At 43.5% G+C, this 21,564-nt stretch overlaps 1 protein-coding gene across 4 annotated transcripts in view; it reads left to right on the top strand.

Annotated features, from left to right (window-relative positions):
- The window catches only part of MAD1L1 (mitotic arrest deficient 1 like 1), a 558,561-nt gene that overhangs the window by 335,136 nt on the left and 201,861 nt on the right, over positions 1-21,564 (top strand). For all 4 annotated transcript variants that reach the window (XM_030577083.1, XM_030577082.1, XM_030577084.1 and 1 more), the window contains exon 15: positions 3,232-3,322. In XM_030577083.1, coding sequence (XP_030432943.1) covers positions 3,232-3,322 — 91 coding nt within the window. The remainder of the gene's footprint in view (positions 1-3,231; positions 3,323-21,564) is intronic.

Below are 21,564 nucleotides of genomic sequence, written 5' to 3'. Positions count from 1 at the left end.
CCCTTAATAGTGTCTTCTCCACACGTACATTTTCTGTTCCATTCAGTAATTTCCAGTTCAGCAGTAGCTTTTCTACATGGCAGTGCCCTCTTCACAGATGGGGCATACTATGAGAGATGCCCCTATCGGTGGCAGTACTGTGCTTCCAGTCACACTGTGCTGTGCTATATCTGCCAACATTTTAATCTTATAAATAAGGACAATAAGGAGAAAAACAGGAGCACCTGTTAGCTCCTTTGGACTCTGAGAGCTTTCTGGAAGGAGAGAGTTGGAGAAATACTTCATTTTTTCCTGCTTAAAAAAATAGGACTGGTCAGTCTGTCTGCCTCAGGTGTTACTATGACATCCATTACCATAGCATATAAGCACTTCACAGATAAATGATATTTGCATGGCAAGGTCTCTCATGGACTTCATGGTTCAGCCTTTCCTGGTAGAATAGGCTTTGTTGGAGATGTAGGGTTTTTTCCTTTTTGTTTTGTCCTTCTAAATTGAGACAGTGGTATATATGCTGTGTGCCCAACACCAGAATGATTCCAACTATCTGGAATTGGAAACACATGCAAGACCAAGATACTGGGGTAAATACACAGGTCAGAGCAAATGCAACTCCTTGGTGATCTTTCACTAACTAGGTCTCCCACTTAGAGCTTGGGAGACTGTCAAAATACGTTGTGCCTTTAGAGACTTCTCATTTGAGTTACTTTTAGTTTCACTGCATCTGCTCCAGGAAAGCCGTGTAATAGATGTGAAGCAATCTTGTCAAGAATTTAAACCATTGCATGTTTTCAAGCTTCTCTGTAATGAATGAATTGGTAGATATTCAGTAGTGAATTTCAGCGATGCTTCCTACACCAGTAAAACTCAGCATTTTATAGTATCAATATTGTAGCAAGTAAATGACATTTCTTTCCTCCTCCCACTGAAAAGCTGCATTTGTATTCAGTCTAGGTCAAATGTTAAATTGATAGGTGATGGTACTGAGCCTCTTTCTAGTTTACTTTTTGTCTTTCCTCATTTGAGTCTGTCCTGGGTTGTTCTACTTGCAAACACCTGTAGAACAGCTGAGGAAGAGTAACTCTGGTGCGCAAGTTGAGACCTGAGAATTGGGGATAAAATGGATGCCACATTTTTTATTGTTGGCACCTAGATGGGTGGAGCACAAGGTTGCATGTAGGTTAACACTGCCTTTTTGCCCGTTGGAGAATCCAGATACAACACTAACTGGGCCGTGAGTCAGAGTTTACTCAAAGGAAAAGTTTCCATGATAAGTAATTATCTTCTCTGGTAGTTTAACTGCCAAATGCAAATGCTCTGCTATGTTTATATATCCCGTGCCTCTCTCTCTCTGCCACTGGGAAATGCTTCCATGGGCTGTTCAGGAAAGACTAAGGAGCACAAACTGTTTGCCTATGGTTCTTAGTATCCCCCAGTGGCGATTCAGGGCTCTTTACAGTGTTAAACACAGGCTAGTAGAGGAGTGGCCTATAAATAGATATAGTACTAATGAGTCTTTAAAAATCTCTCTGGCACTGAGAACAGCAATGCTGGTCCCAGTAGCCAGCACAAGAGACAGGCCATTGCTTGGGTGTGGAGGAGGGGTGCCAAGTCAGTAAAGATGAGATATTGCACCCTGGTTCTCCATTACAATGGGAGTAGGGAGCAGGTGCCTTTGGTTGCAGTCTGTTGGGGTACTTCTACACTGCAATTCAAAACCTGAGGCTGGCCTGTTCCAGCCGTCTCAGACTTGCAAGGCTCAGGCTAAGGGGCTGTTTAATTGCGGTGCAGAGGTTCAGGCTCAGGATGGAGCCCAGACTCTAGGATCCTGCGAGGCAGGAGGGTCCCTGAGTTTGGACTGGAGGCAAAGCCTGAACATCTACATGGCAATTAAACAGCCCCACTACCCTGAGCCCCGCAAGCCCAAGTCAGCTGGCACAGGCCAATCACAGGTGTCTAATTGCAATGTCGGTATACCCTTAGATGCTCCATTGCAAAAGTGCACATCTCTCTCTTTGCAGAAGGAGGCAGAGTGAAAATTTAAACAGCTGAACAATTCAACTGGCTGAATTTCATAAGACAACAAGTGAAAAATCTCATTCAGTGACGAGAGGGGAAAAGCATTAGACAGACTGTACTGCAAAATGGCAGACATCTCAGACTATAACAAACATTCTGAACACACATTCTCTATCCCACTAGAACAGCACCAGCGTATAAAGCACCACATCTCCCTGGGCATGAAATTAAGGACAGGAATCAGTTATTAAACCTTAAACGTACATCAAAAATACCATATAAGCATAATGGCTCAACCATAATCTAGTTTCAGCTTGATCCTTTTTCAAGCCATGCTTTCTGTGGAGACACATTTGATATTGGAGGGCAGCAGGAGCCCTCATCTGGTACCACAGTGCAGAGTGCTTGTTCTGTAGGAGGCAAGAGATAAACATAACCCTTTAGTTTTGGAGGGTGGGTGGTGGTGTGAGATTTATCAGAGGTTTTGATCCAAAATATGGCATATTGAATATGAGGATGTCATTGACTCTGAACATCTTGGGTATCTGATTCTGACCTTCAGTAGCTGCTATGTTGTTTCCTTACAGAAAAAATTCTCTCTTCCTTTGGTATGTCCTGAAGGATTAAAAGCACTTTTCAACATAGTGTCAGGAGTAACTCTAAGTTACATCTGAAGATGCTGTCATATAGCAGCTTCTTCTGGAAAAAGTAGGTGCCCAGGATGTTGGTGGTTTATATGTAATGACAGATGAGAGTGCCTCTCACCCTTTTCGCCAACCACTTTTTACCTGAGTGATGTATGACTTTTCAATGTCTAGAATGTTATTAAATAGCTTAATATGTTTTTTCTCTTTAAAAACCAACCCTACACACTCTGAAAAAACACCCCCTCCCCCAAATATAAACATTTAGCAAGAACAAAGAGGAACAGAAGATTATACACGTGTGACATGGCCAAGGTAACAATGGTTTAGGAACTGTAAATATTGAATTTTCCGATGAGTTGCTCTTTTACCTGTGTGTACTTAACGGTGCAATAATGGTGTTTTATTCTTTTTTTTTAATGTGATGTCTTTCCATTGGAAGAATATTTTATGGCAGGTGTGTGATTTCTGTCTTTGGGTCCTCCTTATTTTACTCTTTCCAGTGGTGGGACTAAAGCAGGGTTAGAGCATTGGGAGTTTCAGTGTATTTCTCCCTCCCCTCTCTTTACAGGTTAAAAATCGAAGAGTTGGAGGCTGAGAGAGGGCGGCTAGAAGAAGAGAACAAGTCTCTGGAAATGAAATTGGAAAAGCTCACTCTCCAGGTAAGAGATGGGGCAGGGCCAGAAGGGCTTCTTAGCTTGGCACAGTCCAGCCTTGGTGGGTGGGTATACTGACAAACTTCCTGAAGTTCCTTTCACACTCCACAGATCTTTCCCCTTCGGTCTGGGAAAGGATCCCACAAGAAGGCCAAACCGAGCCCACCCCACACACCCTTATCTGTGTACGATGTTGTCATATTGAGATTTTGGTGATGTATTCAGGCATGCAAGAACAGATGCTTTTTCCAGTATCCTTGGAAAACCTCTTCTGTTTAGAAGTCTCTGAACTGTTGTCTGTGCTAGCAAACTTCATAGCCATAACTAACCACTGCTGCAGCTCTAGCTCTGGGGGCTGTTGTGTACACTCTGTTTTCCACTATGATGACAGGTGGATAAAAATGCCTCTGCGCTGTTTCAATTACGGCTTCCCACTATCATTACCATTAGTGCTGAGCAAAGCTCAGTAGTTGCGGCCTTATCTGATAGGATCTATTCAAGTCCAGAACATGATGATGGGGTATGGAAGGAACAGGTTGCAGTGGCTGTGATCCGCACACTCTTCCCAAGAGGAGGAAGCTATGAAATATGAAATCTGAGTGAAAGAAAAGCTAAAGTGCTGATTTCACCATGGCACGGCAGGATTTTCCTATCTTTTTGCTGAGGCTGATGCTTCAGCCACCTCATAAGCAAGAGTTTCAACTTTTTTTTATTCTGGATACAGCAGTGAAGCCTTCCGGTCCCTGAAGCTGGCAGCAATAGAAGGAGCTGTTTACTCGGGCTGCTCTCATGTCTCTAACACTGTTACTCTGTGAAGACGGAGGGGTGGGAGTGTTGCATTTAAAGCGTCTTCTGTTTGAAAGAAGCTGGAGTGAGCGAGAAGCGAAGCCTATTTTGTGTTTAATCAAAAGCCATCCTGCTCTGAGCAGTGTTATCTCTCTCTGATATGCCGAACAGCCCAGCCTTGTAACATTTCATTCTTTTAATTTTTCTTCCTTTCTCTCTTTTCCCCTTTTTCTGTAAATTGCTTTATGGTGGTAGAAAACCTGCAGGTTTGAAATTACCCGAATTTCAGACAGACCATTGATTTTATCTTGACACCTATTAGAGGCAAATCAAATCTCTTTTTTATTACCAATTCCTGGAGACGGGGGAAGTGACAGCTTTGATAAAGCGGGGAGTTGAGAGCTGCTGAGCGCCTCTGCCGAGCCGTGGTTAGCGCGAAACCTGTCACCCAGCTCTCCTTTAATTGGGTTTCTGTCATCAGAAGGAGATGAAAACATTGGGTTTGGTGTTCTGATGCTCCAGTCTCCAAACATACACAACAACAGCTTTGGTTTCAGAGTAGGTTACAACTCACTCACTCACAGATCATATTTAATCTGTCCTCACTGCTTCAGGGTAGCTGCCAGCTCCCAGCACTGGGGCATCACCATTCTGGCCAGTGTGTTCATTGTTTTGTTTGGGATTCTCAGAGAGATCTAGTGTTTATAATCAGTGTCAGCAGTGCCAGTAGCCCAGCACCAAACTTCTAAGGTCTGTCTGCAGCAGGAAAGGTTCAAAGCCTTTCATATAGTTTTACTAATTGTGTTATTTTTGACAGAAGTAGGTGTGGTCATTTCAGTAGCTGAGCTCATTTAATGTTGTGAAAATGATGTAATGATAAAGGCTGGGATCAGGACATCAAAGACAAAGCTGAGACAGAGCCTTCATGTTATAATAAAACCACTAGCCCACCATGTAAGCAGACTCTGGTGGCGCAGTATTTGTTGTATTCTTCACAAAATTCACAATTCAAATAAAAGTCATTTAAACTCGTCCCAGGCTCTAGTAGTGCACATCACAATAGTACAATTCAGTGGCAGTGCTCCAGGGCCGGTGCAACCATTTAGGCAGACTAGGCGGTTGCTTAGGGCGCCGAGATTTGGGGGTGCCAAAAAGCGCCCCCCAAGTTTTTTAAATGGTTGAGCAGCCGCTGCTGCTGGGACAGAGAGGGAGTCTGAGCTGCCGGCGGGAGCCCGCAGTCCAGGGTGTCCCCTGGGTCAGGGCGCCGCCGCGGCAGCCCGAAGTCCAGGGTGTCCCCCGGGTCAGGGCGCCTCCGCGGCAGCCCAGGATGTCCCCTGGGTCAGGGTGCCTCCGCGGCAGCCGGCAGCCCAGGATGTCTCCTGGGTCAGGGCGCCTCCGCGGCAGCCCGCAGTCCAGGTTGTCCCCTGGGTCAGGGCGCCACCGGAGGGGGCGGCAGGCAGCTCCTGTGGAGCTGCCACAGTGAAGCCTGCGGACGGTCGGCTGCTTGCGCGGCTCCGGTGGACCTCCCGCAGGGACCACTTCGGCAGCTCCACCAGAGCCGCGGACTAGCGGACCCTCCTCAGGCACCACTGCAGCAGCTCCACCGGAGCCGCGGGACCAGCACACGGGGCGGCGACATTGCCGTCCGCCTAGGGCGCTCAAAACCCTAGCGCCGGTCCTGCAGTGCTCAGAACCCCAGAGTTTAACAATGGTGCAATGCAGATCAGGGCTACATGAGGGGACTGGAGAGGAACAAAAAAGACCTGGGGATGCAGGGAAAAGGAGAAGATGTGAGGAAGACAAGAGGACAGGCAGGCATAGAGAAGAGGAAGAGTTCATCTGTCTGAGCTGGTTCAAGAAGGAGAAAGCAAGCCCCATCAGTAAGATTAGATGGAGAACCCACCTGAGGAGAACTGGATTAAGTTAACATTCTTGGTTCTAGTTTGGGAGGGCTAAGGCTTGGACTTAGTTATTTGTTTAACTTCTCCTTATCTGCTCACTCTTTGTGCATACCTTATAAGCTTGGAGTTCTGGTTCCTCTGAATCAGGAAGTGAATAGCAAGGAAAAGAGAACACTAGAGATTAACTCCTTGGGCAACTGAGATTTCTCCAACTGGAGATGGATGTGTGCAAGTCCGAGTGCTGAAAAGGTGTGAATTACTGACCAGTAACCACCCAGTTGAGTGGTCAAGAGGTCAGAACTGCCTACAAGGGAAAAACAACCTTGTTAACAGAGGTTCTGGTCCTGGAGGTGCAACAGCACCCCCTGGCTTGAAGTAATAATAGCAGCCGAATGTGCCATTCCACCATATTCTGGGTTTCTGGTTTTGTTCAAAGGTTTTCAACTCCCTCGGTATAAAAATTGCCCAGTGCCCCTGCCTGCTAATGAAGACTCATTATTCATTACTTGAGTGCCAAATCCCCAGCAGGACCAGGCTCAGAATTACATCCTGTGTAAACACTTCTGTTGACTCTAAGAACTGCTATGGACTGGGTTATCAGCTGCTGAATCCCATTAAATATGGGTTATCCCGCTATTAATCTCTTCAGTCAGATACTGCAAGGAGAATATGTTGGAAAAAGGTAATTCCACACTCCAATGGACTCACTGGAACGTGCCCAAGTCAGTTTATTATTTGTTGCTCATTCCTCAGGTAGAAATCAAGGAGATGATGGGTTAAAATAATATCTTTGTCGGAAAGGAAAGCAAGAAAGGAGAAAAAATGGCAATGGTACAAAATAACTTTTTAAAATGTACTGAAGAAAAAGTCCCCTTGTAAAATTTCAGAAGTGGAAAAAACAGAGGATCAGAGAAAATAAGGAAATAAAAGAGGTAGAAGACAATGAACAAATTAAAAAAAAAACCTCTGCCAAATCTTAATCTGTAACACTTCCTTTAAAAATATATCAATAAGCCATTATTGGAATAAATGACTGCAATAAATAAAAAGTTACTTACAAGAGAGTGTATAAAATTTGATGATGTGTTGGGGAGATGGGGTGTGATAGAAAGTGAGTGAAATCAAGCATAACACTTTAAGCGCACCAATCTTTATTTACTGAAGTCTGATCAGTCCATAAAACCATACGCGGTGAATTCAAATCTGAAGGGACATGTTCAGCCTTTAGTAGCCAAGAGTTCAGGATCATCAAGGTTTTACTGTATTGACACATGAAAAAGTTATCTTCAAAAACATCCTCACACGTTGTTACATGCCTGTGTGTCGGAGTATGGTCATTTTGCCTTTGCCTGTCCCTGAATTGGCTGCTGGCACTGATACTGCATTTCAGCTAACTGTATGGCACTAACTGGGCCAGAGGGCAGGTATGTGCTTTGAAAGCTGCTGTTGTATTAGGAGGTATGTAATTTATCCTCCCTAAGCCTGTATTAGCAAGTGAAGAAATTGATGAGTATCTGCAGCAGCGTATATAGTATCTGACGTCTCTTTGTATTCTCTTGCTTGCATGGGGACAACTTCAATTATGGCTAGAAGCTCCATCAACCTTCACACCCTTCAATTCCCAATACTCCTTTGGCTCTTGACACCTAGCTGTGGGCTGCATTGATTTTCCTTCACTGGTATAAACACAGTAGCATGGATATTACTCGCTGTTCAGATCTTTACTGCTAATAAAAAACCTCAAATTACAAAAAAAACAAGAAAAAAATGTTTGGATTGTAGGGAGACAACATCACTCCTTTCCCACGACACATGTAACTGAAATCTTTTAAACCTGAGATAGGGGGAGATCAGCTGGTATAGAAGGCAGAGGGGCCACATACAGTTAAGTAGTCACTCATCTGCATCCATTTCTGCTATGGCAACCCCTCTGGAATGGGAGAGCATGTCTGCTGCTGTGTTTTGCTTTTACATATTATGGGCAGAGTGCTGCTGCTGCCTCAGAAAGTGGTTTAGTTTGTTAAACAGTCCAGAACACTTCAGGCAATCTGCCCTCTACTTATTGGGGGAAACTGCAACTTGAAGCCAGGAACAAAAGGGACTGATCAAATCAGTGCTTTTTGGAGAAAATGGGAGGAAAGACTTCTGAAGAGTGCTCAATTAGCATTTATTACTGCTAGGAGCCTTGTGTTTACAGGCAATGGAGCGGATGGTGAAGTGTTCCTTATGCAAATACCACTCTCCTGCTTTTCCTGCTCTCCTCAGCTCTTCGAGTTGAAGGAGAAGAGATTCTTCAAGTTTGGCTGCTTCAAGGAAGATTGATTAAAATCAGCTGCAGTTTGACTTAATTGAATCCATATGTTTGGAGAGGGAGCTTGACTAGTTAGAACTTCTTGTAATTAGTTCACAGCTGGTTGGTGAGAAAAACGAAACTCCGGTTACAGTTCAGAGAAGTGGATCTGTAAAGATAAAGAACATTTTCCTGTCTTTATATTCATACATTTTCAGGCTCTGTAAATTGTCTAGTCCTCTAACTAGGCTAGCGTCTGATTCCTGTGTGAGACACAAACTGGGGTGTGCAATTTGCCTTTTTGTTTCTGGATGAAAAGAATCAAATAAAGTTGGAATAGAAATAGATGCTGATAGGCAAGGAAACGTGACTAAGCTTATATGGAAGACAGGAGAGACTCCGTGTTGTATAGGGCAGAATCAGGAGTATTTTTGGCTATTTGTGAACCTTTGGACTAGGTCAAGAGGCTCTAAACAGGATGGCTCTGGAACCAGATACTTGTTGATTGAGAGCCCCCAGGATTAAGAATTAGAATTGAATTTATCTATCTACCTTCCTCATTAAAATGTAATAGAATAACAAATATATAGTTGTATATTGTACTAATATCCTTATAGATACTTAAAAAAAACAATTGAACTTGCAAATTAACCAGGGAGGAGAGATTGAAGGGAGAGTACAAACTAAAGGGCCATCAGTGAGGACTGTGAAACCACTTTTTTGGGGGAAATACCATCATTCAAGGTGCTTTTTAAAGTGAGGATGAGTAATTTCAGAGAGGCCAGTTCCATACAATAGAATCCTCCTCAGCAAAAGTACCATCACTTACTAGCATCACACACAGTGGAAGGATCTCTAGGCTTGGTCTCCACTAGGAGTTAGGCCTTGTCTATGTGGGGAAATTGACCAGAACAGAATTCTGAAAAGCTGTCTACATGGGGAGGCTGTTTCAATAGCTTATTCTGAAATAGCTATTCCAGTCAATTTCCGAGATAGATAAGACCTTTTCGGTTTGTTTGTAGGTGTTAGCTAAAAGATGCTAATGTCTGCATTCTAAAAGTCCGATGTAGACAAGGAAGTTTAGACTTTAACACAGGCTAAACTGATCAGTTTCAAGTCTGGAAGGAGCCTCATCTTTAACTTGACCAGCTTAGCACATGTTAAATAATAAACTGCCCTGCCTGATTTAGACTCTTAGAACCTGTATGTTAGCACACGGTAGCTAGCACCTTCTAACATGCCTGTACATTTAAACCTAATCAAAACCCGTCTGATTGGTGGTGGGAGTGCACACTTACTGTCTGCATGGAGGATGCAGAAGCTGCAGAGGGATGTTTCTTCTCATTTAAGCATTAATGACTCATCATCTAGTTAGGTCTTCACCTTCCAGACAGTAACTAGTTGGGAATTAAGGGCTTAAAGTAAGTTTAGGTCACTTAATAGTCTAACTGCTCGTTATGTAAAGAATGGATGAATCATTTACATTGTTAAAAAACTTAAAGGGACACTGTCAGCCATTCTAGGTCTCCTGATTGACCTATCAAACATGCATAAATCTCATTCCCTGCCTAATTTGTCCTGGTGACTTCTCTTTCACAAACCACCTCTCTCTCCCCTTTGTCCTTTCTTACATGCCTGAGTCCACATGAGACTATCTCCACATCACAGCTTTTGACCTCAGTGAAAACGTTCTCTGTACTCACACTTAGACACCTATTCCTCCCATCCCCCTATCTTTGGCGAGGGCTTCTTGGATGCAAGAGGATTTACGCAAATTGCATGCATCTTTTCAGCCAGGCATGGCTTTTTGGATGATTTGTCATTGATGGGGCTGATTACGTGTATCCCTGGTTGAGAACCACTGCTCTAACCCTCTGTGTTCTCTCCCCAGCTCCTACCTGGAGTTTTGTTACATTTCTTATGTCAGTTATAGGAAAAAATCCTCTTTGGAGCATGACGTATTGCGCCACATCCTTCACTGTTGTAAATGGACTTAGGTCCTTTGACTCCAAGCTGTGGGTCTGGCCCTCTGTTTGTGGGACAAAATAAGTTCTCAAACTATTAAGTCACAGCTGATTAATACAGCTGTTATTTCCTTGATCAAACTTATGGTATTTGCCATTAAATATTGACCTAATTCATCACTTATTGTGCAGGCACCTACCTGGCAGATCTTTTAGTTCATTGTCTCCTTCACAATGTATTTTCAAGCATTTGCAGCTGCCTTAACCCTGTTTAAAAGTCTTCTTTTGTGACCTGTGTGCCACTCAAGCTTTCTGTAGAAAGGTAATCTGAGTTTTATTGGCAACTGTGTATGACTAATTTGCAAAGGTGTGATGCATCCCCATTTAAAAAAACAAGTTTTTAAACCTAATTTTAGTTTAAACTTGCTTTACTTCCTGGATCATCCACACAAAAGAAAACCTGTGGCCACACTAGCCTGCATATGAGTGTGTATCACACCAACAGTTTTAGGAGAAAGGATCACTCCTGATTCTGCACTAGGCCTTATTCCACTTGACGATTCCATTGGCTCAGGGAGTACTTGAGATGGGCTGCTAATAATGTTTAGAGTCCTGCTGAAGTGGATTCCACAGCCAGGCAGGAGGAGCACTGCCAGCAAATTCACTTGTGGGTTTGGGTGTTCTGAAAGTGATGACTACCAATGAATGAGGGGAGGGAGTTGAGGAAGGGGTGTTGTATGGGAAGATCTAGAACTTGTTTTTCCAAGTTCCAGGGGAAAGGGGGGAAGGGTGTTACCTTGTTAGGGATCCAACTTTCTGGGAATCATGGGTTATTAAATTAGCTGGGGCTCCACAAATGTGTACACATTAAATCTGAATGTACCGGGACTCTTGAGAATTGAGGGGAAATGGAAACTTGCTGTGGGATCAGGAGGTCCTGAGGGGTGGAGGAGAGTTCAAGTATTAGGCCATGTCTACATCTAAAATTTTGCAGCGCTGGTTGTTACAGCTGTATTAGTACAGCTGTATAGGGCCAGCGCTGCAGAGTGGCCACACTTACAGCAACCAGTGCTGCAAGTGGTGTTAGATGTGGCCACACTGCAGCGCTGTTGGGCGGCTTCAAGGGGGGTTCGGGGAACGTGAGAGCAAACCGGGAAAGGAGACCAGCTTCGCCGCGGTTTGCTCTCGCGTTCCCCGACCCCCCCTGCAAACCGCAGGGAAGGAGACCTGCTTGCTCGGGGGTTCGGGGAACGAGAGAGCAAACCGGGAAAGGAGACCAGCTTCGCTGCGGTTTGCTCTCGCGTTCCCCGAACCACTCTGCAAACCGCAGGGAAGGAGACCTGCTTGTTCGGGGAACGCGAGAGCAAACCGGGAAAGGAGACCAGCTTCGCCGCGGTTTGCTCTTGCGTTCCCGGAACCACCCAGCAAACCTCAGGGAAGGAGACCTGCTTGCTCGGGGTTCGGGGAACGCGAGAGCAAGCTGGGGAAGGAGACCAGTTTGATTACCAGAGGCTTCCTCAGGTATGCTGGGATACCTGCTTATTCCACGGAGGTCAAGAAAAGCGCTGGTAAGTGTCTATACTTGATTACCAGCGCTGGATCACCAGCGCTGGATCCTCTACACCCGAGACAAAACGGGAGTACGGCCAGCACTGCAAACAGGGAGTTGCAGCGCTGGTGGTGCCCTGCAGATGTGTACACCTCCTAAGTTGCAGCGCTGTAACTCCCTCACCAGCGCTGCAACTTTCTGATGTAGACAAGCCCTTAGTCATAGGGACCATTGAGATAATCCTCCTAGTTCTGTCATAGGCCAGGGATCAGAAACCTTTGACAAGTGGTGTACCAAGTCTTCATTTATTTACTGTAATTTAAGATTTTGCGTGACAGTAACATTTTACATTTACAGGGGCCGGGAGATGGAACCCCAGATTGGCAGCAGGCTGAGCGGGGCCAGCAGCCGGGACCCCAGACCGGCAGTGGGCTGAGCTGCTCAGCCCGCTGCCAGTCTGGGGTTCCATCCGCTGGCCCCTGCTAGGCGGGGTCCTATCCGCTGGTCCCATTCAGCCTGCTGCCGGTCTGGGGTTCTGTCTGCCGGCCCGTGACAGGCGGGGTCCTGTCCGTCGGCCCCGCTCAGCCCGCTACCGGTCTGGGGTTCCATCCGCCGGCCCCTGCCAGGTGGGGTCTGGTCCGCTGGCCCCGCTCAGCCCACTACTGGTCTTGGGTTCTGTCTGCCAGCCCCTGACAGGCGGGGTCACATCTGCCAACCCCGCTCAGCCAGCTGCCAGCCTGCAGTTCCATCCATCCAGGCAGGCAGTGGGCTGAGTGGGGCCAGTGGCCGGGACCCCAGCTGGCAGCAGAGTGCCACTAAAAATCAGCTCGCCTGCCTCCTTTGGCACACATGCTGCAGGTTGCCGATCCCTGGCATAGGCCATACAGTTTCACCAAGTGATTCCTGCATCAGGGCCCTAATTTCTGGGTGAGGTTTTGGAAAGACATTCAGTCTTGACTTACACTTCAAGCGATGGAGAATCCTCACTTCTCTAGGTAAGTTGACCCAATGGTTAATTATCCAAATTATTTTTTCCGCAGTCACCTTCATGTTTTATTTCCACCTCATCCTGTATATACAAAACATCCTTCTTTGCGTGGTCCACAAAACAACTCAAAGGTAAGAAGAGGTAGTGATCAGGTAGATCTGCCATTTGAACCACAAACTATTTCTTGGCTTGATGTTGGCCCCTCTGAATGTGATGTGCAAAATGAGTGCCTAGTAAAATAGGGACACCTGCAGTACAAACCTGTTAATGTTTGTTAACATCAGGGACTAAAACCAAGTACAGAGATGCACATTTGTGCAGTGAAGTATTGACATGCACTGACTTTTTTTTTTTTAGAAATATGGATATTGAATATTAAACCCCTGAAGTTCCCAGTTGCACTGCCAGAACCAGCACTGCATTGCTTATTACATACAGCACCTTTGTGGAATTTCTGCAGGCACTGATTCACATTCACATAATACATTTAACATCACATAACAAAAATACATAATAAATGTATTAACATTCTTCTAGTGTCTCTGAAGACATCAGCAGTCCTGCTACATCACACAGCTCATTTAATGAGCGGAAGGGGAAAGAGTGCACATTGGTTTCCTGAGCAGCTCGCAGACATGAAAAGGTCACTGTACCTATCTGAGCAGAAAGCACTGGCATGGAGAAGTCACCACACTGCACTAGTGCATGTGAGCAGAAAGCAAAGTGCATTGCCAGATCACTGTGTCTAGTGCACTCTAACAAGTGACCGAAGTGTGAAGAAGAGGTGGTTGCACTAGTGTGTGCAAATGGGATACAGGCACAAATAGAAGGTCATTGCATTGGTGCACATGAAGAGGAGGTAGTTTTGCTAGTGCATCCATACTGGATGCACAGGCATGAAGAAAAGGTCATTGCACTAGCGTACACAAAGAAGTTGCTGCCATAGTGCACATCAACAGGGGTCCCGGGTACAAAAAAAATCACTGCTATATTTAAAAGTGTGACCTGCAGGAGTGGTGGACTGAGTTTGCTCTTTCTTTTCTGATGCCTAATCACAGGGCATAGATCAGAGCTACAAAAATGTACAGCCTGTCACGTGGCAAGGATCAGTATCTACTAAGTCCAGCGACTACTGAGTACACAAGTGCAGTTGTGACTAACAGAAAGGTTATGGAAAGGTACCTTCCCTAGGGCTTTTGTACAGGGAGCAGAACAGGAGAGAAGCAGATAAGAACTAAATATGTTCAATAAGTCAAGTTACAAATAAAGTACAGAAATGAATATCGTTAGATTTGTAAAATACCCCCACACAATCATCAGGTGCGATTACAGTGGCTGTAATATTAATTAATAAATATCAACTGCAAAAGACTCCTACTCCAGAAGAAAGCTGTACCACAAACATCTCCTCAGGGTAAAGCCATGCTGGAGTAAACAAAATATAGATGCAAAACCATTTTGAAAAGAGACTTCATTTTTAAGGGTCTTTGATTTGAGTTGTAACACAGCTGAAAACAAGCAAAGTTTTAGAAAACGATTCGGAGGTTAACAGAGACTACCCTTCTATGTTTTTTTCCGGTTACACAGTCATTTGATTGCAAGAATTACTTCAATTATTGTTCCTTTATTTTCTGTTCTGCTGCTGCTGCTGTTTTGAATTCCATTGTGATGTCACAAACACAAAAAAGAATGTCATTTGGAACCTTAGGGAAAGTAACATTTAGAAAGGTTTTGTTTACTGGGACTTTGTATTTTTTGTCTTGGTTTCCATGAATAAACACCATGTCCAGAGGAAGCTACAGTTCTCTCCAAATTTGGCTCTTCGTTTTCAGTTCCTTTGATGTCATTTCAGCCTTTGTCTGGTGATCCAATTACTTTATGTATTTTTATCAAATAATTGAAAAGATGTCACAATTCCTTCCTGTTGTCGTCAGTGCTGCTGCTTCTGTTAGGTTCTCATTTGATCCCTTATTTTATTTTATTTTATTTTCCTCTGGTCTATGTGAAATCAGAGGCTTACGGTGATGTTCTCTAATTCTTTTGTTGCTCTGAAAGAAGAGCAGCCAGGACCTACCCTGCACCAGGGTTATGGGAGAAGAGTTGGCAGGGCCGTCCTTATGATTTATGGGGCCCTATGCAGGATTATTAAACTTATGCCCCTATACCCGACAGCAGCCTGGGCTCGCTTGTGTATTTTAGATAAGGGTAGTTTTTTGAAGGATTTATTTAAAAAACTTATATGTCTGAAGATCCAAGCATTTAAGGCTAAAGATGAATACCCCCCAGATTGTGCATCTAAAAATCTTTGCAAGGATTTTTTAGAGAAGTGATTTTATAATCTTCAGCAACACACTAATGAAATATTTTAAAGCAAATTTTAAACTAAAATCCTGTAGACTAACACGTTCTGAGTAAATATTACAGTAATGCACAACTGTTTTTGTCAGTAAACTTGGAAACTGACAGTACATACCTGGAGGTTGGCAAATACCTGTAAAATGGCTTCATTACCACTTGAATGGCTCTTTAACAGTTTCGTAGATCCCCTCTGGGGGGAAGACTCACCGGGCTGCAGCAGTCAGCTGTGGTGGGAGCCTGCAGGAGTGGTCAGAACAGTGGTAGGAAGTGTCAGGAGGGTGGACACTAAGACCTAGGGGTGCCTGAAATTTTCGGGAGACCTAAGCAGGGGTTCTGAATGCCTAAGGACGGCCCTTGGGATTTGGAGTCTGTCAAGTGGTCCTTAGTGGTTGAAGAGGAAGAAAGTCACTGGGGAATTTCCAGTTTCACAGTAAGGGCGAACAGGTAAGGGTAGTGTCAGAAGAAGGTGGATGAGAAAATGGGGAGGTACTTTGAACCACCTTCTCCTGTACTGAGTTATTGAAGTTTTTAATGTTGCATGGTAGGAAATGACCCCCTGGCTAAGTAAGTGGTGGAGGGTTTGGTTTTTGTGGAACATTGATCCATCTTCTGTGGGGAAAGCTGCCATATAGATTAGATCAGTAGCTCTCAAACTTTTTTACTGATGACCCCTTTCACGTAGCAGACATCTGAGTGCGACCCCCTTTATAAATTAAAAACACTTTTAAATATATTTAACACTATTATAAATGCTGGAGGCAAAGTGGGGTTTGGGGTGGAGGCTGACAGCTTGTGATCCCCCCCATGTAATAACTTCATGACCCCCTGTGGGGTCCTGACCTCCATTTGAGAACCCCTGGATTAGATGCCCTCCATCTCAGTAGAAGGGGAACTGATCTTCTCAGGGACAGGTTAGCCAGCTTAGTCAAGAGGAAATAAACTAATAACACATGGGGAGGGTAAAAAGAGGGGAGAAATGAGCACACTTTTAGCACAAAATTAAGATGTTGAGAATATAATTATTCAAGTAATCAAAGGACACAAAGAGAAGAATTATTTGCCTATACACCAGTGTTAGAAGCCTGGGTAACAAGAAGAATTGGAGTTACTCATTTGTGAGCATAAACCTGATCTAGTTGGTATTAGTGAAACCTGGTGGGATGATTTGCGTGACTGGAATGTTAAAATCAATGGTTATAACCTCTTTACGAAGGACTGAGAGCTAGTCTACAATGACAGTGCTACAGCTGTACTGGTGTAGTGCGTAGTGAAGACACTACCCACACTGTCGAGAGAGCTTCTCCTGTCAGCATAGTTTATCCACTTCCCGGAGAGGTGGCAGCTATGTTGACAGGAGAAGCCCCTTCCTCCCCGTTGCCATAGCGCTGTCTACAACAGGGGATGGCTTGGGAGAACTACATTGCTCAGGGTTGTGGATTTAAACCAGCATAAGTTTGTAGTGTAGTTCAGAGCTGAGCGGGCAACAGGGAAGGAGGAGTAGCACTTTGTCAAAAATGACATTACCTGTTTCAGAGTCACTGGCAACTCGGAAGGAAATGATCTTCAATGCTTATGTCCTAACAGATAAAGCATAAGATATAGTATTCATTTTTGTGTGCTCCAGAGCACCAAATCGCACTAGGGAACAGGATAATTGGCTCCTTAAACACCTTAACTATCATGTGTCAGGGGAAGGGGGGAGCTGCGTGATCCTGGGGGACTTCAATTTGAGTGACATGCTGGAGGTCTCACTCTGCCACTACTAAAACATCTTTGGAATTTCTAAATATTATAGATGACAATTTCCTCATTCAAAAAGTGTTCCATCCGACACAAGGGAATTCTGTATTAGACCTCGTCTTGACAGATAGAGGATTTGATCACAGAACGAAAAATTAGTGATTGCTTAGGTACAAGTGATCATGAATTGATCACACACAATTGGGAATTGTTGGGGAAGGAGGTTGTACAGATTTCAAAAAAGTGCCTGACTTAGAGGGTTAGTGAAAGCAGCTATACAAAACAGTAAGTAACAAATGGAAGAAAGGAGCAGTCAGTAGTAATGAATGTAAATCAGAAGCTCAGAACTGTGGAAAATTGATAAGTGACACAAAGTAAAATCTATGGTCAGCAAAGTTAAGGATAATAAGGAGGAATCTTTTAAGTACATTAGGAACAAAAAAGAATCCTAACAATGGCATTGGTCCATTATTAGGTGGAAGTGGAAGAATTATCAATAATAATGCAGAAAAGGCAGAATAAATATTTTAGTTCTGTGTTTTGGGGAGAAGTAAGCTGATGTCATATTATATGATGATTATGACTTTCCATTCCAATAGTAACTCATGAGGATGTTCTACAGCAGCTACTGTTGTTAGACGCTTTAAAATCAGCAGGTTGCAGATAACTTGCATCCAAGAGTTTTACAAGCATTGACTAATGAGATTGCTGGATGGTTAGTGTTGATTTTCAGTAAGTCCTGGAACACTGGAGAAGTTCCAGAAGACTAGAAGAAAGATAATGTTGTATCAATAATTAAAAAGGATAAACGGGATGACCCCGATAACTCTAGTCTGGTCAGCCTAACATAGATCCTGGGCAAGATAATGCAGCAGCTGATAAGGGATTCGATTACTCTTCTTTAATTCTTTATTAATTTCATTATCACCAGTCAACATGCATTTATAGAAAATAGATCCTGTCTTGATATCTTTTTTTTTAATGTGCTTATAAGTTTGATTGATAAAGGTAATAATGCTGATGTAATAGATTTCTGTAAGGCATTTAACTTGGTACCACATGACATTTTGATTTTTTTTTTTAAAAACCCTTAAAATGACACACAATTAAAATGACATGCTTTAGATGGATTAAAAATTAGCTCACTGATAGGTCTGAAAATATAATTGTGAATTGTAAATGATGATTATCATTGGGTGGGTGTGTTTCTGATGGTATCCTGCAGGAATTGGTTCTTGGCCATATGTTATTTAACATTTTTATGAGTGACCTAGAGGAGAACATAAAATCATCACTCATAAAGTTTGCAGGTCACTCAAAGACCAGGGAGTGGTAAATAAAGAAGAGGACAGGTCGCTATACAAAGCAATCTGGATTGCATGGTAAACTGTGCACAAGCAAACATTATGTGCCTTAAAACAGCTAAATCCATACATCTAGAAACAAAGAATGTAGGCCATACTTACAGGTTGGAGGACTCTATCCAGGGAAGCAGTGACTGAAAAAGATTTGGGGGTCCTGGTGGATAATCAACTGAACATGAGTCCCTGTGTCATGTTGTGGCAGAAAGGGCTAATATGTCCCTCAGATACATAAACAGGAGGATCTTGAGTAGGAATAGTTTCTCTCTGAATTTGGCAATGATGTGACTGCTGTTGGAATATTGTGTCCGGTTTTGGTGTCTACTGTTCAAGAAGGATGTTGATAAATTGGAGAGAGTTCAAAGAACAGCCAAGCAGATGACTGAAGGATTAGAAAACCTGCTTTACAGTGATAGACTCAAGGAGTTCCATCTATTTAGCTTAAGAAAGAGAAGGTTAAGGAGTGACTTTATCATAGTCTATAAAAACCTACCTGAGAAATAAATACTTGATAAAGATCTCTTCAGTCTAACAGACTGTCTAACAGTCTAACCACAATCCAATGGCTGGAGGTTGAAGCTAGACAGATTCAGACTTGAAATAAGGGGTAAATTTTTAATAGTGAAGTAATTAACCGGTGGAACAATTTACCAAGGATTGTGGTGGATTCTTCCATCACTGACAATTTTTGAATCAAGATTTTGTTTTTTTAATGATCTGCTTCAATTCGAAAGGAAAAATTTTAGGGGAGTTCTGAGGCTTGTGTTATGCATGAGGTCAGACTGATCACAGTGGTCTCTTGTGGCCTTGGAATCTATTGTGAGAGTAGTTCACAATTTGGTTGGAACTGTGGGTCACAATTTGGTTGGAGGCTATTAAGATGCTGCTGTTGGTATGTGAGGAATTCTGATTTGAGTAAAAACAGTAAAGTTTTCATGTCACCCTTTGTATTAGATGACAACATTCTTAATACCTAAGAAACAGACTGGTCTCTCACCTGCCTGAGTTCCAGAGAATTCCCCAAAGAAAATGTGTCCCTCTAAAGAATTCTATGTAAATTAAATATAGGGCAATGAACTTGCCTCTCTCAGATGAGCAGTTGGAAACTCAGTGACTTTATACAGCAGCTCTGCTAAGTAACTGGAGCGAAGGTCAAGAATGTATCCCAAACAAATGATGTAGCCAGGCAGTCAATGCTGAGCCAAAACACAGACTAATGCCACGTTGATTACATTCACTTCCGCACTGGAAGAGCTCTGTTGTCAGATTGGAATAAAATCTCCATTCAGCATAAACTGCCAATTGTGGATCCACTTTATCTTTCATTTCGTTTGAGGCTTTGGAAAAGCCAAAAGTGGGACCCCAGTGCCCCATCATCCAAAAATGTACATTTGCTCTCTGAAAGACTGCCTATGTTTTATTACATTGACATTCCCCTGATCTTGTCCCTGCTGTCTGTGTGGCAAATGGTGGTGCTGAACGGAAGCTGTGGAATTATTGGCCTACAATGGAGGATTTAAATGATGAAAATATTTAGGTGTCCAATCAGTTTGATTCTATTTTTATTTAAATTTAAAGAGTTAAGTATCCACACAGACCAAAAAAGGTTGTCAGGCTTTTGACAGACATTCTACCCAGATCTGATTGTCAGCGAGAGAGACAGGAGCAGCAGAATGGACAGTGACACTCAGAATCTAAGGGTATGGCTACACTTGACATTTCAAAGCGCTGCCGCGGCAGTGCTGCGGGTGCCGCGGCAGCGCTTTGAAATGTGAGTGTGGTCGGAGTGCCAGCGCTGGGAGAGAGCTCTCCCAGCGCTGCACGTAAACCACATCCCTTACGGGTGTAGCTTGCAGCGCTGGGAGCCGTGCTCCCAGCGCTGCGGCACTGATTACACTGAGGCTTTACAGCGCTGTATCTTGCAGCGCTCAGGGGGGTGTTTTTTCACACCCCTGAGCGTAAAAGTTGCAGCGCTGTAAAGCGCCAGTGTAGCCATGGCCTAAGAAGAAGGAAATGGTCCTTTTAAATCAGGATGGATACTCAGGACAGCTGGATCAAGGAATTGCTGTCTAGAGGTTGCCTTTTTCTCAATATGTAGTGAAAGATGGTGCCAAGTGTTGTGAAGGAAGGTGGTGTCCTTATAAAATTGCATCCTTAAACATGTGTTGGAGGTTCCTGGGTGATCTGACATGTCTCTGCAATTCACCCAGGCATGGACTTGGCACATCAAGTTCACCATTTTTCACTGCCAATTAATGTTTAAGCCTTATGGGGCATTAAGTAATGCAGAAGCTGTATCTCTACGGGGTTTTTTGGCAGTACACACAAAACGGAATAAATGTAAACTCCCCGAAAAATATTGGACACAACTTAGAACACTCACTCAAGGTGATGGCCCTTCAAAGCAAAGTCATTATTTCAAACATCAGGTTCATCATACTGTGGACTTTAGAGAGATCAGAAACAAACTTGAGACAGCCACAGTGTTAAGGCTCCATATTGCAGCAGATCTTCACAAAGATCCTAATTTTAAAGAGGATGGAAATGTGGAGTGCTGCAGGCAGGTATTCTTCATAAGGGATTTTCAGCTCTGGAACCACTTTCCCTCTGATCCACCACAGCTGACATTTGGTAATGGCACTGAAGTGTATTATGCGGGAAAAGATGGTTAGATATGTGGTGATCCTTGGGATTGTGATTATAGCAGTAATCATAAATACTGTATTTAAAAAACATGTTTGAAATATACCAGCAGTGTGTTTAGTGTGTGTATAATTTGTGTGAATATACGAATGTTTTCTTGTTTTAATCTTTTTCAACGCACTCTGAGTACAGTCTGCTGCTAGAAATAAGTCTAAATAAATAAACCAGGTTAGGGGCTTGTGAATCCCTTCCCATCTCTAAGATTTTCTGGGTCCAGACTCTGAGATTCTTGTAGACAACAAAAGCCCTTTACACCGTTAGAGCAATGTAAAGAGGCCCTAGCATAAATCAGAATCAGGCCTTTTGGTTTTTGCTATGTGTCATGACAAAAAGCAGGCTTTCTGCCATGGCTTAGTCTCTCAAGAATGGAGCTATTTAAGGTTCTTAGATACTGAAATGATGGAATTGATGTCATCTCACAAACTATATCTGTGTTTCTCTTCAGTGGATTGGGGGGAAATGGTGATATACAAGCAGAAGAAACATTTCCTTTCTCTAGTTGTTGTTGTTTAGCATTTACATCATAATAGTGTCCAAATACCAACTTCTAGTTCTGGGTAATTTTAATGGCTGGAAGGCCCTATGTGTTTCCGAGGTCTCTGGGCACT

The sequence above is a fragment of the Gopherus evgoodei genome, chromosome 10 (assembly GCF_007399415.2).
Source record: "Gopherus evgoodei ecotype Sinaloan lineage chromosome 10, rGopEvg1_v1.p, whole genome shotgun sequence".
NCBI classification, from domain to species: Eukaryota; Metazoa; Chordata; order Testudines; family Testudinidae; genus Gopherus; species Gopherus evgoodei.
Note: the sequence above shows the minus strand (reverse complement) of the source record. Positions and strands in the feature narration are given on the sequence as shown.